We start from the raw sequence: 16,946 nt of genomic DNA, 5'->3' as shown, positions 1-16,946 counted from the left end.
AAATTTGACAACATCTGGGGATCCTGGTTGAATGTTCCAGGCCTGCCATCTGGAGTACTCCTGAGAGAAAACATATGGCAATTTCTGGCTCCAGGAACACTTGTAGTATCATCAATCCAGGTTACATGATATAAGTAGGGCCAGTACACATGCAAACTAATTATTATAACTGAATGGCAGATATTGTAATGTATATACACTCACCGGCCACTTTATTAGGTACACCTGTCCAACTTCTTGTTAACACTTAATTTCTAATCAGCCAATCACATGGCGGCAACTCAGTGCATTTAGGCATGTAGACATGGTCAAGACAATCTCCTGCAGTTCAAACCGAGCATCAGTATGGGGAAGAAAGGTGATTTGAGTGCCTTTGAACGTGGCATGGTTGTTGGTGCCAGAAGGGCTGGTCTGAGTATTTCAGAAACTGCTGATCTACTGGGATTTTCACGCACAACCATCTCTAGGGTTTACAGAGAATGGTCCGAAAAAGAAAAAAAATCCAGTGAGCAGCAGTTCTGTGGGCGGAAATGCCTTGTTGATGCCAGAGGTCAGAGGAGAATGGGCAGACTGGTTCGAGCTGATAGAAAGGCAACAGTGACTCAAATCGCCACCCGTTACAACCAAGGTAGGCCTAAGAGCATCTCTGAACGCACAGTGCGTCGAACTTTGAGGCAGATGGGCTACAGCAGCAGAAGACCACACCGGGTACCACTCCTTTCAGCTAAGAACAGGAAACTGAGGCTACAATTTGTACAAGCTCATCGAAATTGGACAGTAGAAGATTGGAAAAACGTTGCTTGGTCTGATGAGTCTCGATTTCTGCTGCGACATTCGGATGGTAGGGTCAGAATTTGGCGTAAACAACATGAAAGCATGGATCCATCCTGCCTTGTATGGAGCATCTTTGGGATGTGCAGCCGACAAATCTGCGGCAACTGTGTGATGCCATCATGTCAATATGGACCAAAATCTCTGAGGAATGCTTCCAGCACCTTGTTAAATCTATGCCACGAAGAACTGAGGCAGTTCTGAAGGCAAAAGGGGGTCCAACCCGTTACTAGCATGGTGTACCTAATAAAGTGGCCGGTGAGTGTATATCATAAAAAATATACTGTTTTCTCTGGAGTGTTATTGGGGAAGGGGGGTGTATTAGTTTGTTTGAATGAAAAAAACGAATCCTTGGAAGAAGATGACAACTTTATTGTATTTTATGTATAACAATAATATATAATGATATCATGTAACATTAAAAATATCTTTGTTCTACTGATGTCTCTTTGTAAAAAAGTTAATGTGTAATTTTCTTAATAAAAATTATCTGATTAAAAAAGTGTGTGTCTTATAGTCCAAGAAATATGGTAAGTCCTAAAATAATTTCTCTTTCTCATTTAATTATACATCTGTTTGTTATATGTTTTTGTACAATTTGCTAATAATGTATAATGTTTCTTCCCGTCTGAGTTATTTTTGATCAACAAAATACGATTTTCCAGTAATTCATTTTACACACTCTAGGTATGATAATGTGTGGGATTTTGACTTCTCATTCCTCATGTTTGGTCCTGTTAAAATAAAAAAAAGTTTATATAACCCTCCCATTCTGGAGCGGTTCCAGCACTTGTATTTCGGGGGCTCATGTAATGTTGTTAGGTCATGTGAGCCCTGCGTCTAATTAGCGCTGGCTTCATTGTTCGAACATTTGGAAAAAAATCGAACAATAAGAAGTCAAAGAGAAGTCGCAGCCCTGGCTTCCTGCAACCTCATGAGCTCCAGGAGTGAGAGTGCCAATACTGCTGAAAGAGCACCGGCACGGAAGGTGAAAATAATTTTTTATTTTAACAAGGCCAAACATGATGACAACCCCTTTAAGAAAATACAATTTCCATTTAAAATGTTTCCCACATTAAGAATATGAAAAAGGCTTCTTCCCTATGTGGGCCCTCTGGTGGCGATCAAGATGAGCTTTTCGGGTAAATTGCTTCCCACAATCTGAACATGAAAAAGGCTTCTCCCTTGTGTGGGTTCTCTGGTGCTTAACACAATCTGATTTATGGTTAAAACATTTCCCACATTCTGAACATGAAAAAGGCTTCTCCCCTGTGTGAGTTCTCTGGTGGATAACAAGACTATATTTCTGGTTAAAATATTTCCCACATTCTGAACATGAAAAAGGCTTCTCCCCTGTGTGGGTTCTCTGGTGCTTAACCAAATTTGGTTTCTGGCTAAAACATTTCCCACATTCTGAACATGAAAAAGGCTTCTCACCAGTGTGAGTTCTCTGGTGCTTAACCAAACTTGAACTATCGTTAAAACTTTTCCTACATTCGGAACAAGAAAAAGGCTTTTCCCCTGTGTGAGTTCTTTGGTGCATAACAAGATTCCCTTTCCAGTTAAAACATTTCCCACATTCTGAACAGGAAAAAGGCTTTTCCCCTGTGTGAATTCTCTGGTGCTTATCAAAATGTGATTTCAGTGTAAAATATTTCCCACATTCTGAACAGAAAAATGGTTTCTCATCTGTGTGAGTTCGAAAATATGATTTATCCACAAAGCATTTTCTACATTCTGAACATGAAAAAGACTTCTCCCTTGTGTGAGTTTTCTGGTGTATAGCAAGATCTGATTGCTGGTTGAAATATTTCTGACACTTGGAACAAGAACATCTGTTCTCTGCTGTGTGAATTGTTTGATGTTTAAGAAAATATTTTTGAAGGGGAAAGCTATGGAAATATTCTGAAGGTGAAAATTGCTTCTTTTCTTTAGGAGCAGTTTGTTTCTTAATGCTTATTTTATGACTCTCATTTTCCTTAGGCAGTAATGACAGATCTTTGCTGTGAAGGGATGATGGTACATCTGAAGTAATGGCATTTACTTCAATTGTATCCTGTGGGAGCTCAAGATCATCTGATTTAAAAATTGAAGACGTCAGCTGTCCCTCTGATCTCCTGGTACAGTCTGGTACATCTGCTAAAAATAAAACCAATTACTAATTTTTCAATAAAATATTTTTGAACATTTCTACTTAATCTGTCAGTAAAAATAGCAAGTTAGGTAAAAAATGTGAAATATTCATTAAGAAAATGACAGTTCACAGTCTAATAGAAAACCTCATGGCATGATCTTTTGGAGCATGGTGTTCCTCATGGCATGAACCAGTGGAGTGTGGTGATCAACTGTTTATTCTGCCTCCCAAAAATGGAATAAAAAGCCAGAAAGAAATGTTATGTGGACAAAAATAATACCAGTAAAAAGTTCTACTCATTTTACAAAAACAAACATCATCTGTCAATGGAAATACAGAGGATTCTACATTATTAGTGACTCAAAGGCTTTTGAAAAGCAACATGTCTTCCATTAACCAATCCACAATATCCGCTCTCCCAAAGTCAAATCTCCCCCTCGCTTCTGAGTCTTGCAGTGTGCTCAAACCACATTTAGCATCCAAGTATTTGGCATTATTATAGCGAGAAGAACCCACTTAATTTAAGGTGCATGTGTCTTCTGGAGCACACTATATGTTGGGTAATAAAATGGTATATTTGCAATTTTTACTCTCCAACTTCCACTGCACTCTAATTATAGGAAAGTGGCTGTAGAGTCAAAATAGTCACTAGTATTGGTCTTTCCTGACGAAGAAGTCTTTTATACTTTGAAACGCGTAGAATAAACCACGATCCATTTGACAACCTGGGATATACGTCTCATTATTGATCAGCAAGCGCGGAAATCTTCCACAAACCTCTCCTTTCTTTCCTAGATACTGACGACTCTTGCGTCTTCTGATTTTGTATTTTCTCTGCCCTCCCGGTTGTGGCCAAACTACCTGACTATTCTTCTTGACATCTCAAACTACAGAAAAGCAAGTATCAATGTGGCCCAATCTAGGGGTGTGTGTGTAAGTCCAGATGTAGAGGTGTTAAAGACGTTAATGAGTGATGGGCAAAACTGTGACTATAGACAATAACACATCTACTGAAATAATCAAGCTGAATAGTCTTTTTAAGTATAAAAAAAATGAGTAACTAATGGTAAAACGGATCGCCCCCTGAGTAGGGCAATGGGGTACTCGGTACCAGGTCCTGCGGTTCGGGGGATGTCACGGTGGCTGTCCCGGTCCGTGGCCCTCAGGGGTGTCCAGCAAAAGAGTTTAGGGGCAAGGTGCAGTAAAGAACGAGGAGACAGGTTTGCAGGCTTTTACCTTGTTTACTGAAGACTTCAGATGGTATCCTCAGCCCGGAGCGCCAGCTGACAGGGTAGGCAGAGTCCAGTCGGTCTGAAGGCAATTCCAGAGTCCCCTTACCCAGGTGGAAATCAGTAGCCTTCCGCTAGCGCCTGTGTGTTGTAGTACCTCCCTGCTGAGCTTCTCGGTAAGGTCCTCACAACTGTTGTAGATGTTCTAGATGTTATTTCTTCCTCTCTGTCCCCCAGATGGTGTTGATAGGACAAACCCGTATGACTGATGGCCTGAGGCTTGTTTATAGGGACCCTAGAGACGCCCCGACCTCCACAAGTTGCCACTGTGTCTTCCTAGGTATTAAGGTCGGGCAGCCAACTTGGAATTGACTGTCCTGCCGGTCTCTGAAGCAAGGCTTAGAGACGATTGCTTCCTCGGTGTTCCTGGCTACCGGCTCCTGCGCCTCAGAAAGGAGCAGCTTGTTCCTGGCTGATCTCCCTCTGGTATTTCTCTCCTGTGCTCTGCTTTCCTGCACACTCTCTGCTGTATGTTCACCTTTTAGTGTCTTTTCCCAGGAGTTGCAGCACTTCATGCCAGCAGAGCTCCTCTCCTTCTCCCTGCCTGACAGGAACTGAACTCTGAACTTCTTTTCCCTCCAGATCAGGATGTTAAATAGGGGAGTTCACCCTAAACAGGCTTAGAGCTCCCTCTTCTGGTCTAGAGTGTGAACATGTTGTATGTGTGTGATACCTGAATGTGGTTGTCTTTCATTGCCTTCAGACATGACATCACTTCTCCCCTGAAAGGATAATGACATCACTGCAACGACCAGGACACTGGGGAGCTGCAAAAACCTCTTCGGGGTAATTAGAGTATGGGTCTCAGTGGTTCTTGGCAATATAAACGATTGTAATGGACAATATTTTCTATCACATGAGTTTCAAGAAGAACTATTCATTTAAAGAGAACTATTTATAATAGTGCAGAGCTGATGTTATTATCAATTTAGATCTGGAGCATTTGGAAGAGGCAATGGAGAACTTTTTTAAAGACCACCATGGAGTTAGGCTACGTTCACATTTGCGTTGTGCGCCGCAGCGCACAACGCAAACAAAACCGCGGCAAAACGCACGCTAAAACGCTGCGTTTTGCGCCGCATGCGTCCTTTTTGGCCGAAAGTTGGACGCAAAAAAAATGCAACTTGATGCGTTTCTTGCGTCCAACGCTTGCGGCCATGCGGCGCAAAACGCAGCACAACGCATGTCCATGCGCCCCCATGTTAAATATAGGGACGCATGACGCATGCGGCGCCGCTGCGGCGCCCGACGCTGCGGCGCTGACCGCAAATGTGAACGTAGCCGAACAGACTCGGGTAAGAAAGGCAGGCAGATCCCACCATAATCAAGCTATCATACAGATAAACATGTAGAAAAAGACAGAGTAAAAAAAAAATACATCAACAACAATGTATGTATGAGGGGAGAGTTCCAACACTTAACCGGAGTTGCATTCATTTATGGTGGACCATTGGAGCCACAATGAATCCTGACCAGAAGAGTAGAGAAAGTATTAGTGTTCCCCATTTCAGGAGAGATTGTGCAGTAATCTGAATTTCTTAAAAATTTAAAACATACCATATTTTTCTGACTATAAAACGCACCTAGGTTTTAGAGGAGAAGAAAAAATTGAAACAAAAAATGTGGTCAATTCTGTGCTTAATATCTCCTATCCTGGTATATATGTTTCCCTCATCCCTATCCTGGTATGCATTGCCCCCTCATCCCTACCCTGGAATGCATGGCACACATCCCTATCCTGGTATGCAGGGCCCCCAGCTCTGTCCTTTTATGCAGGACACCATCAGAATTTTTTTTTATTTAAACAGAACATTACTTACCTTCCTGTGCTCCCTTGCAGCGTCTTGTTACAGTGCCAGCAGCTGCTTTAAGCTTGTAAGAAGCGCATGGCAGGGTCGTCATTTGCTGCTTACAAGCTGAAGGACAGCTGCCAGAATACTCGCTGCTCCCCATGCCAGGACTATGTACATGGAGGGCAGTGAGTATTCATTGCTCTTTAGTAGCGAGCACAGTGTTAGCTGCAGGCTTCCTGCAGCTGCCTGGTATTCATGTGTCCCTGCTACTAAAGGGAATAAATATTCACTGCATTCTACACCTACGGGAGTGGAGAACAGTGAATGTTCATGCACACGAGAACGCCCTGTGGCTGCAGCTAACAGCGTGCCCGCTATTAAATAGAAATGAATATTCACTGCTTTCCACTCCCATGGGCGTGGAATGCAGTGAATATTCATTTCTCTTTAGCAGTGGACACAGGAGTATGCTGCAGCCACCAGCTCCTACCTCCTGTGACCTGCTGCTCCCCCACCTCAGCCAGAGAAGGTACATCCGGACTAAAAGAAGCACCCCACATTTTCCTCAACATTTTTGGAGGAAATAAAGTGCATCTTATAGTCCAAAAAATATGGTAATGAAATGTATGATGTGGAGTGAATCCATGAAACCAGGGCTTGAGCCATGCCAGTACATCTTCTGCAGGCACGAATAAATGTATATTACAGACATAAGCCGCGCACAGCTTGAAGATATATCATGGCACAGGTGTAATGGATTTTATGTAGCTTATCACAATCCTTCTTGAAGTTAGTTGATTTTGAAAGAAATTGAAAGTCAGGATGAAAGGAAACGCTATTGTTATTATACAGAAATTCACACTTGGCCCCCACTGCACATTTAATGTTAACTATCATAATAGAGAAGATTGGCAAGAAAAAAGAGAAGGTAGAGGGAGAGACGGTAGATTCACCCAATAAGAAGCCAACAGCATCATTACCCTCCGTTTTCTCTTACAGGACCATCATAATATTTTTCTTCAAGTGATTCTCTAACTTGTCAACACATTTTACATATGCTGTTATTTGGCTTTGTAGGTTACAGATCTGGGCAGGTAAGAGTCAGTGTCTCCTAATCTCAGGGAATAAGTGGATCCTCCAGGTGGTAAGTTCTATGGAAAGGGTCTTTTAATGCCCAAAGTCATTTGAACAGTTTTGGATGGAGGATAATGTTCTGGCCTAGAGGCAAAATGGTGATCACACGATTGTGATACGGCCGACTACACCACCGATAAGGCACTCACAGCCGATGACTGAGAAGAATCTGTGAGTTCTCTGCATTTAGTGGTTACTACTCACCTGGGTAGTCATATGTAGGAATCTCCTCTTTACACCGCTCATCACCCCTCACATATGTCTCTGTAGTATTAATATGGGTCAGATCTTCACCCTGAAACAAATATTGTAAAAGACAGACAGATGGAGAAGTCACATCTATGATCAGCTCTAATCCTGCCATCTCCACCGTTCTAATTACACAAGTATAAAATATATAATACTGGTGAATAAAAAAAGACTGAGCACAAGACCTTCACAGCCGTCTACATATCATAGGGGAGATCTCATGACACCTTCTCTCCATCTACCTGATGATCCTGAGGAACATTGGGATCTTCTTGTTTGCAGTCTTGTGGAAGAAGAGGACGGGGACATCTCTCTGGTGTTGTCCTCTTACTGGATAGATCTGGAGGAAACACAGGGACTGAATTCATTCTTTACATACAGATAATTATAGGCCGTGTGTATTTAGTCCTGTCTATTACCTGGTGATGTGAGGGGCTGGGGAACCTCCATCATGACATCCTTGTATACATCTTTGTGTCTTTCTAAATACTCCCACTCCTCCATGGAGAAATAGACAGCGACATCCTGACACCTTATAGGAACCTGACACATACAATGATACCGTCATCCCCAATCCCTTCATAGCGTTACTGTATAATGTCCCAACATTCCCAGCAGTGTCACCTCTCCAGTCAGCAGCTCAATCATCTTGTAGGTGAGTTCTAGGATCTTCTGGTCATTGTTGTCCTCATGTATTAGCGGTTGAGGTGCAGGTCCCATGATTGAGCTCAGGGATCTTCCCCATCCCTCAGACACAGGGTCCTGACAGCGCTCACTAGAGGTCTTCTTCACTACTGTGTAATCCTGGTTATGGAGAGACACATTAATAAATCTCACTACAGACATTTCCAGAGTCCTCACCTCTCCAGTTCTGTCCATCTGTTATTCCCATAGATAAGAATGATGTAATGTGACGTCATCAGAATCTCTCACCTCTCCAGTAAGCCGGAAGAGGATCTCTAGGGTGAGGTGTAATATCCTCTCCGCCATCTTGTCTTTGTCCATATCCTTCCTGGATGGGTAAATCAGGAAAATTCTCTTATATAGAAGATCTTCACTGAGAGGATCCGATATTGTAGGGACCTGAATGAGAAGATGTAACATCATGAAATCCTGTGTAATAATAATGGAAACATATGAGATTTATTATTTTACAGTAATTAGCTTTCTTCTTTAACCCCTTCACCCCCGGAGCTTTTTCCGTTTTTTCGTTTTCGTTTTTCGCTCCCCTCCTTCACAGAGCCATAACTTTTTTATTTTTCCGTCAATATGGCCATGTGAGGGCTTATTTTTTGCGGGACGAGATGTACTTTTGAACTATACCATTGGTTTTACCATGCCGTGTAACAGAAAACGGGAAAAAAATTCCAAGTGTGATGGAATTGCAAAAAAAGTGCAATCTCACACTTGTTTTTTGATTGGCTATTTTGCTAGGTTCACCAAATGCTAAAACTGACCTGCCGTTATGATTCTCCTGGTCAGTACGAGTTCATAGACACCTAACATGTCTAGGTTATTTTTTATCTAAGTGGTGAAAAAAAAAATCCAAAGTTTGCTACAAAAAATAAAAAGAAAATTGCGCGATTTTCCGATACCCGTAGCGTCTCCAATTTTCATGATCTGGGGTCAGGTGAGGGCTTATTTTTTGCGTGCCGAGCTGGCGTTTTTAATGATACCATTTTGGTGTAGATACGTTCTTTTGATCGCCCGTTATTACATTTTAATGCAATGTCGCGGCGACCAAAAAAACGTAATTTTGGCGTTTTGAATTTTTTTCTCGCTACGCCATTTAGCGGTCAGGTTAATCCTTTGTTTTTATTGATAGATCGGGCGATTCTGAACGCGGCGATACCAAATATGTGTAGGTTTGATTTTTTTTTTATTATTTTATTTTGATTGGGGCAAAAGGGGGGTGATTTGAACTTTTATATTTTTTTTATTTTTTTAATATTTTTAAACACTTTTTTTTCTTAATTTTGGCATGCTTCAATAGCCTCCATAGGAGGCTAGAAGCATGCACAACTCGATCGGCTCTGCTACATCGAGGTGAAATACAGATCACCTCTATGTAGCAGAAATGGTCGTGTACTTTGAGCGCCGACCACAGGGTGGCGCTCAAAGCATTCGGCCATCAACAACCATAGAGGTCTCAAGGAGACCTCTGGTTGTTATGGCGATGTACTGCTGACCCCCGATCATGTGACGGGGGTCAGCAGTGCGAGCATTTCCGGCCGCGCGGCCGGGAGTGCTAGTTAAATGCCGCTGTCAGCGCTTGACGGCGGCATTTAACTAGTTAATGGGCGCGGGCGGATCGCGATTCCGCTCGCGCTCATTGCGCGCACATGTCAGCTGTACAAAACAGCTGACATGTCGCGGCTTTAAGGTGGGCTCAGCGCCGGAGCCCACCTTAAAGCAGGGGATCTGCCAGCTGACGTACTATTCCGTCAGCTGGCAGAAAGGGGTTAAATCTATATATAAAGCAGAAAATCTGTGAACCCCATCTGGGTACCTCACGGAATACAAAACCACATTTTTGACCCAGTTTGAGTGAAATTTTGCACAGCCCGTCTAATACACCAGACTAAAAATATTGCGAACATTAATACTCAAAATATCCCCCTTCGCGAAATTTGTCCCCAGAGTCGCTCTTAAAGAGGCAGCAGCCATATAGTGTGGGGCAACCTGATAAATCACTCTAGAGGCTGTAATTATAACAATGGCTCTTGCTGAAGTAACTGTGAATTGCTTCACAGTAAGATGAGATTGTTCTGGATAACTATAGCAACCAGAGTGCATCTTTCAGCTTTGAAGCTCCTGAGGTAAAGTGAAAGCTGAGCTCTGGTTGCTATGGACAACTAGAACAGTCTGACTGTGAGGCACATTTCCTGATTTTTATACATAGATTTACCTATTAGATCTCTGATCATTGTGAGGTGATTACTAAGGGTCATAATACTAAGAACTATTTTAAAATTCCGTAAAAAAAATGACCATCTATTGTGCAAGTTAATCCAAAAGCTCAGAAAGCAAAACTGTCTCAAACAGCTGAGACAAGTGAACAATGTGAGTCCTGGCTTGAAAGGAAATGGATGAGACAGGCTGAATCAAAGCATGTGGAAGCATCTGAGCAATGGGAATGTCGTCTTCATGAGAAATGGATGGCACACCCTGAATCAAGGGATGCAGAAACATCTGAACAAAAGGATTAATGTTGTCAAAATGACGAAGGAAGCTGACTTGAGTTTGGAAGCGTTTCACTACGACCCAATTCAGGACTATAGGTCATGTCTTAAAGTCATAATGTGCAAAATGGACGTAATATGAGAATATTGTCAAGCAAAAATGTTTAACTTTAAATCTCCTGGTGTGTGGTGGTCAATGGTAAAGTCAGTTTGTCACCTTTAACTCTACCTCCCGAACCACTTTTTTCATACATGTTGGGAACAACTCATGAGTCTAAGCATTTACTGCAGATTATTAGGAGACACAATTCATCTTTCCAGATTACATCCTTTGGTAAGACAGCTGGACTAAAGGAAGAAGATTTATGCCAACTTTTCAAGTCCAGGGACAAAAATATTGCAAAATAGTTTGATACTTCCTGTAGTAAACGAAAATCTAAAATTTTTCCAACTTTACTTTTTGTGAGACGAACAGCTGCAAGCTGATCGACGTTGTGAAGTTATACCTGAGACTAAAAAGACATTGTTTTGAATTTGCAAAGAGTTTTCCATTAACACAATCAGTTAGTAAATCTTTATAAAACAGCCTTAGGGTACGTGTCCACGGTCAGGAAACACTGCGTGTTTGACGCTGCGTGGGGTCGCAGCGTCAAACATGCAGCGTCCAGATGTTCCAGCATAGTGGAGGGGATTTTTTGAAATCCCGTGTCCACTATGCGTGGAAACACGCTTCCGTCGGCCCTGCGACTCTGGACATGCTGCACATCTTTTCAGATCGCAGCATGTCCGTGTTCCTTGCAGCGACGCTGCGTCGCCGCAAGGAATAACACAGGGCCCTATTCGAGGGGTGCGATGATCCCGGATGTGTACAATGAACACATCCGGCATCATCGCATCCCAGAAGGGGGCGGGGCTTAGCACCGAGCGGCTTTGCCGCTCCGACGATACCGCCGGCCGTCCTGATCGTGGACACCTACCCTTAGGGTATGTGTCCACGTTCAGGAAACGCTGCGTTTTTGACGCAGCATTGAGCAGCATGCATAAAAAACGCAGCGTCCAGATGTTACAGCATAGTGGAGGGGATTTCATGAAATCCTTTCTCCACTATGCAGTAAAAGACGCATGCGGCACACCCGAGAAAACTCACATGCGGCACGTCGTTTAAGAACGCAGCATGTCCTTACATAGCAGAAAAAACTCAAGGACAACGCAGGTGACCTGCCAGTGACCTCAGGTGCAGATTTGGTCAGGATTTTACCTGCATAAAATCCTGAAGCAATCCTGAACGTGGACACATACCCTAAGGGTATGTGTCCACTTTCAGGATTGCATCAGGATTTGGTCAGGATTTTACGTCAGTATTTGTAAGCCGAAACCAGGAGTGGGTGATAAATGCAGAATTGGTGCATGTGTTTCTATTATACTTTTCCTCTAATTGTTCCACTCCTGGTTTTGGCTTACAAATACTGATGGAAAATCCTGACCAAATCCTGATGCAATCCTGAACGTGGACACATACCCTAAGGGTATGTGTCCACGTTCAGGTTTGCTTCAGGCTTTGGTCAGGATTTTATGCAGGTAAAATCCTGACCAAAAATGCACCTGAGGTCACTGGCAGGTCACCTGCGGTGTTCCTGCATGTTTTGCTCATTGTAGCAACATGCTGCGTTCTGAAAAAACGCACCGCATGTGCGTTTTTGCGGGAATTCCGCATGCGTTTTTGAATGCACAGTGGAGATGGGATTTCATTAAATCCCCTCCACTATGCTGTAACATCTGGACGCTGCGGCTCAACGCTGCATCAAAAACGCAGCGTTTCCTGAACGTGGACACATACCCTTATAAAGAATGCCAAGTGCGGAATATCAGGGTGTAATAAGAGCAGACAAGACTCCGGCTGGTGGCACAAAAGGAGATTTACTTCCCCCAGTGTTAGTGAAGTAGCTATTGTAATGGTTGGACGGGACTTTCTAAGCCGAGATATAATTATTCAGCGACGGAGAGAACATGTTCAGCGTATTACAGAAACACATAGATCATATGATGCTCTGCAATATCCTATAATATTGTGGAATGGCCAAGATGGCGATCACTATAATCTAACAGACTGATCCCAACACTGCGAGGCCGACCAATAAACCAACCAATAAAATATCAGCTACGGACTTCTACGCCTACCAAATAATGATCAGACAACAATGGAGGCAACTTCTTCATCAATGTATAGTAGATCTGTATGCCAAGGTGGAGAGCGAGCGTCTTCTGTACATACAGCTGAACCAACAAACACTTACAGGGAGGCCATGCCAGAAGCGTGGTCTGATGGAGGATGGTCCACACTGGGACCTGACATTGCAGGAGGCGTCCCTCACTCACTTTCCACCTCATCTTCTAACCTGCTCCCTATAATACCTCCAACCTGTGCACCTTCCACTCCCCGGGCTCTGTGGGACAAATACACAGAATATCCGAGAGGAGATATCCATAGAGAGCACAGGAGAGGTCATCCGGACTTAGCCATAAATGTCACTGCCGACAGATCCACCACAGTCCTCCTGACTCTAGAAGAAAGGAGCCAATGTGTCAGTAGTGACCCTCTAATAGCATCAGGTCACCGGCACCAGCTCCACCAGCCTTTGTGTTATGGGAGAGATATTCTGGGAGGGAAAAGCCAGGATTTGGGGAAGATGAGGGGATTTGTCCCAGTAAATAAGCCTCTTCTGGTTGATGACCACAGATCGGGGGATTTGGCAATTATGGCTCAGATTCCAGGTGGGAATGGGCGACGGTTCTCCTTGATGCCCCAGGAGGTTCCGGTAAAACATTCTTATTAATTTGCTGCTCTCAGAAATTCCCTCCATCAATAACATTGCTCCGGCCGCTGCATCGTCTGGGGTTGTGGCCGCTCTCTTAGATGGAGGCGCACGGCTCAGTCAGCACTAGGATTACCCCTGAATCTAGCGCTCTTGGAATCTCCCGTCTGTAATATCACTAAGGTCTATGGAAGATCTGGGGGGATCCAATCACTTAATGGGGGAATTGTTCTACTTTTAGCAACGTTACCTGTTCTTAAAGGAGCAGCACCAGCAGAGGAGCTGAATACTTGTCAGCACAGCAGAGTCCTGCATACACTGAGGGCCCTGATCATGTGACCCCTGACTCCTCCCCTCCTGTGACCTCATCACAGGTCCTGTGTGCACACAACAGTTAGTATGCAGGACTCTGCTGTGCCGGTTGTCATGGTGCTGGATGAGGGGAAGTTTATGTGTGGGGTCAGGAGGGGTTTACAGTGTGGATGTAGCAGAGCTGTGTGTGTACGAGGTGTACGGAGCGGAGGTGTGTGTAAGAGGTGCATGGAGAAGAGTCGTGTGTGTACAGAGCCGGCCCGAGAGATTACGGCGCCCTAGGCGAAACTATTTTGTTGCGCCCCTACTACTTTTAACATACCTCCCAACTTTTGAAGATGGTAAAGAGGGCCAAGAGCGCCGCGGCAAATTTTAGGCCACGCCTCTGACCACACCCATTCATAACTAGCCACACCCATATCCACGTCCCAACCACACCCATTTAGCACTGCTGATCACACTGTTTCATAAAGAATAATTATAAACAAAAAAATATGGCCACACAGTGCCCCATACTGTATATTGGCCGCACATGATACTTCGTACCGTATAATGGCCACACATAGCTACTCCTACATACGCGGCTCCGCTCCGTACACCTCGTACACACACGGCTCCGCTCCGTACACCTCGTACACACACGGCTCCGCTCCATACACCTCGTACACACGCGGCTCCGCTCCGTACACCTCGTACACACGCGGCTCCGCTCCGTACACCTCGTACACACACGGCTCTGCTCCGTACACCTCGTACACACACGGCTCCGCTCCGTACACCTCGTACACACACGGCTCCGCTCCGTACACCTCGTACACACACGGCTCTGCTCCGTACACCTCGTACACACACGGCTCCGCTCCATACACCTCGTACACACACGGCTCCGCTCCGTACACCTCGTACACACGCGGCTCTGCTCCGTACACCTCGTACGCACACGGCTCCGCTCCGTACACCTCGTACACACACGGCTCCGCTCCGTACACCTCGTACACACACGACTCCACTCCGTACACCTCGTACACACACGACTCCGCTCCGTACACCTCATACACACGGCTCCTCTCCGTACACCTCATACACGGCTCCGCTCCATACACCTTTTGCCTTTTGAAAAGATTTTTTATAATTTTTTCTATTTTTTCTCTGGCGCCCCCTTAGGGTCGGCGCCTGTGTGTGTATGGGGTGTTCAGAGCGGAGCCATGTGTGTACGAGGTGTATGGAGCGGAGCCATGTGTGTACAAGGTGTATGGAGCGGAGCCGCTTGTGTACGGAGCGGAGCCGTGTGTGTACGAGGTGTATGGAGGAGAGCCGTGTGTGTACGAGGTGTATGGAGCGGAGCCGTGTGTGTACGAGGTATACGGAGCGCAGCCACGTGTGTACGAGGTGTATGGAGCGGAGCCATGTGTGTACGAGGTGTATGGAGCGGAGCCACGTGTGTATGGAGTGTATGAGGTTGTCATCCTGCAACAATTTTGAATGGTATATAATAACACTGCCTGCTGACTCTTTGCTATAATTCATCTGTTGCATTGTATCCAGTACTCACTGCTGTACATTCATCATGAGGTCTCTGTAGATGTTATCTGGTGAAAGGTGTTATAACATATAGTTGTAGCCAGGCCTAGTGTATTTGATCTTCTATCCACCCCCTGGTGTGTTGGCCAGCTGCTAATTTATCCCAAACCAGCTCCCACAATCCCTTTCACTTGACCCTCTCTACAACCCTATAAATGTAGCAGCATCCTAAGGGGTGCACGTGTGTGGGGTGCATGCACGCCACCCTTCAGCAAAGTATCCCTGTAGCTAAGTATCTAGAAGCAGTTAATTCAATGGCAGTTAGTCAGGGCAGGAGACAGGTAACCCACACTATATGCTCCCTTTTAACCATATGCCTTATTTCTATTTCCCTGTGTGCCCTCCACATCCACCGCACCATCCCCTCTCCATCACGACTCATATACATCAGCTCCTCTCTCCTTCCCTCTCCCATGTACTGCTCTTATGCACTTCTCACCTTCCTGAAAAACCTCAGCCCATCTTGCCCAAAGACATTGAACAAAAAAACAAGTCTTAATTTCAAGAACTACTTGCTCTTTCTCCTGAAACTTATTTCAGGGGATATCTCCCCCAACCCCGGTCCACCCTCCACCAACCTCAACCCTTCCCCCACCTCACATCGAAACCTTACTAACCTCATTAACATCAGCTGTACTTCTTCATCTCCCTCTTTTAATTGTGTACTCTGGAATCCACGCTCTGTATGAAATAAGCTTCCTTTCCTCCAAAACTACTTTATAAAAAAAACTCTTAATCTGTTGGTTCTCACGGAAACCTGGACTCAGGATTCTGACACTGTCTCCCCTGCTGCTATTTCTCATGGCAGCTTACACTTTTCCCATTCCCTGAGACCCGCAAACAGACTTGGTGGTGGAGTCGGCATACTCCTGTCCCCACAATGCACTTTCCAGCTCATCCCCCCAGCTCCATCACTCTCATTCCCTTCTTTTGGGGTCAACACTATCAGGCTCTTCCATCCCCTCTCCCTCAGAGCAGCTGCCATATACCGCCCCCAGGCTCACCCACCCCCTTCCTTGATCATTTCTCTGTCTGGGTGCCGCACTTCATGTCCTAAAAATTACCAACCCTTATACTCGGAGACTTCAATATCCCCATTAACAGCCCCACTTCCACATCTGCATCCCAGCTCCTAACTGTAAAATCTACTATATAATTTTCTAAGGGTCACTTCTGTCTGTCTGTCTGTCACGGAAATCCCAAGTTGCTGATAGGTCTCGGTCAAACGGCCACGACCAATCAGCGACGGGCAGAGTGCGGCCGCGAAATGGCCGCTTCCTACTCCCCTGCCGTCAGTGCCCGCTCCATACTCCCCTCCAGTCAGCGCTCACACAGGGTTAATGGCAGCGTTAAAGGACCGCGTTATGCCGCGGTGTAATGCACTCCGTTAACGCTTCTATTAACCCTGTGTGACCAACTTTTGACTATTGATGCTGCCTATGCATCATCAATAGTAAAAAGACCTAATGTTAAAAATAATTAAAAAAATTAAAAAAAATCATTATATACCTCCTGCTCTGTGGCCTCCCCTCGAACACTCTCGCACCCCTCCAATCTATTCTAAACTCTGCTGCCCGACTAATCCACGTGTCCCCCCGCTATTCTCCGGCCTCTCCTCTCTGTCAATC

At 44.8% G+C, this 16,946-nt stretch overlaps 2 protein-coding genes across 2 annotated transcripts in view; one reads left to right on the top strand and one right to left on the bottom strand.

Moving 5' to 3' along the window:
* The window catches only part of LOC143766445 (uncharacterized), a 459,812-nt gene that overhangs the window by 306,197 nt on the left and 136,669 nt on the right, over window positions 1–16,946 (top strand). The window lies entirely within an intron of this gene.
* Window positions 1,200–16,946, bottom strand: part of LOC143766432 (uncharacterized) — an 805,019-nt gene continuing 789,272 nt past the window's right edge. Inside the window, exons 13-14 of the mRNA XM_077254116.1 lie at window positions 7,386–7,476; window positions 1,200–2,970 (exon numbers count right to left, since the gene is read on the bottom strand). Coding sequence (XP_077110231.1) covers window positions 1,907–2,970; window positions 7,386–7,476 — 1,155 coding nt within the window. The 3' untranslated portion in view covers window positions 1,200–1,906. The remainder of the gene's footprint in view (window positions 2,971–7,385; window positions 7,477–16,946) is intronic.

Source organism: Ranitomeya variabilis, chromosome 4 (genome assembly GCF_051348905.1).
Source record: "Ranitomeya variabilis isolate aRanVar5 chromosome 4, aRanVar5.hap1, whole genome shotgun sequence".
In the NCBI taxonomy this organism is placed as follows: domain Eukaryota; kingdom Metazoa; phylum Chordata; class Amphibia; order Anura; family Dendrobatidae; genus Ranitomeya; species Ranitomeya variabilis.
Note: the sequence above shows the minus strand (reverse complement) of the source record. Positions and strands in the feature narration are given on the sequence as shown.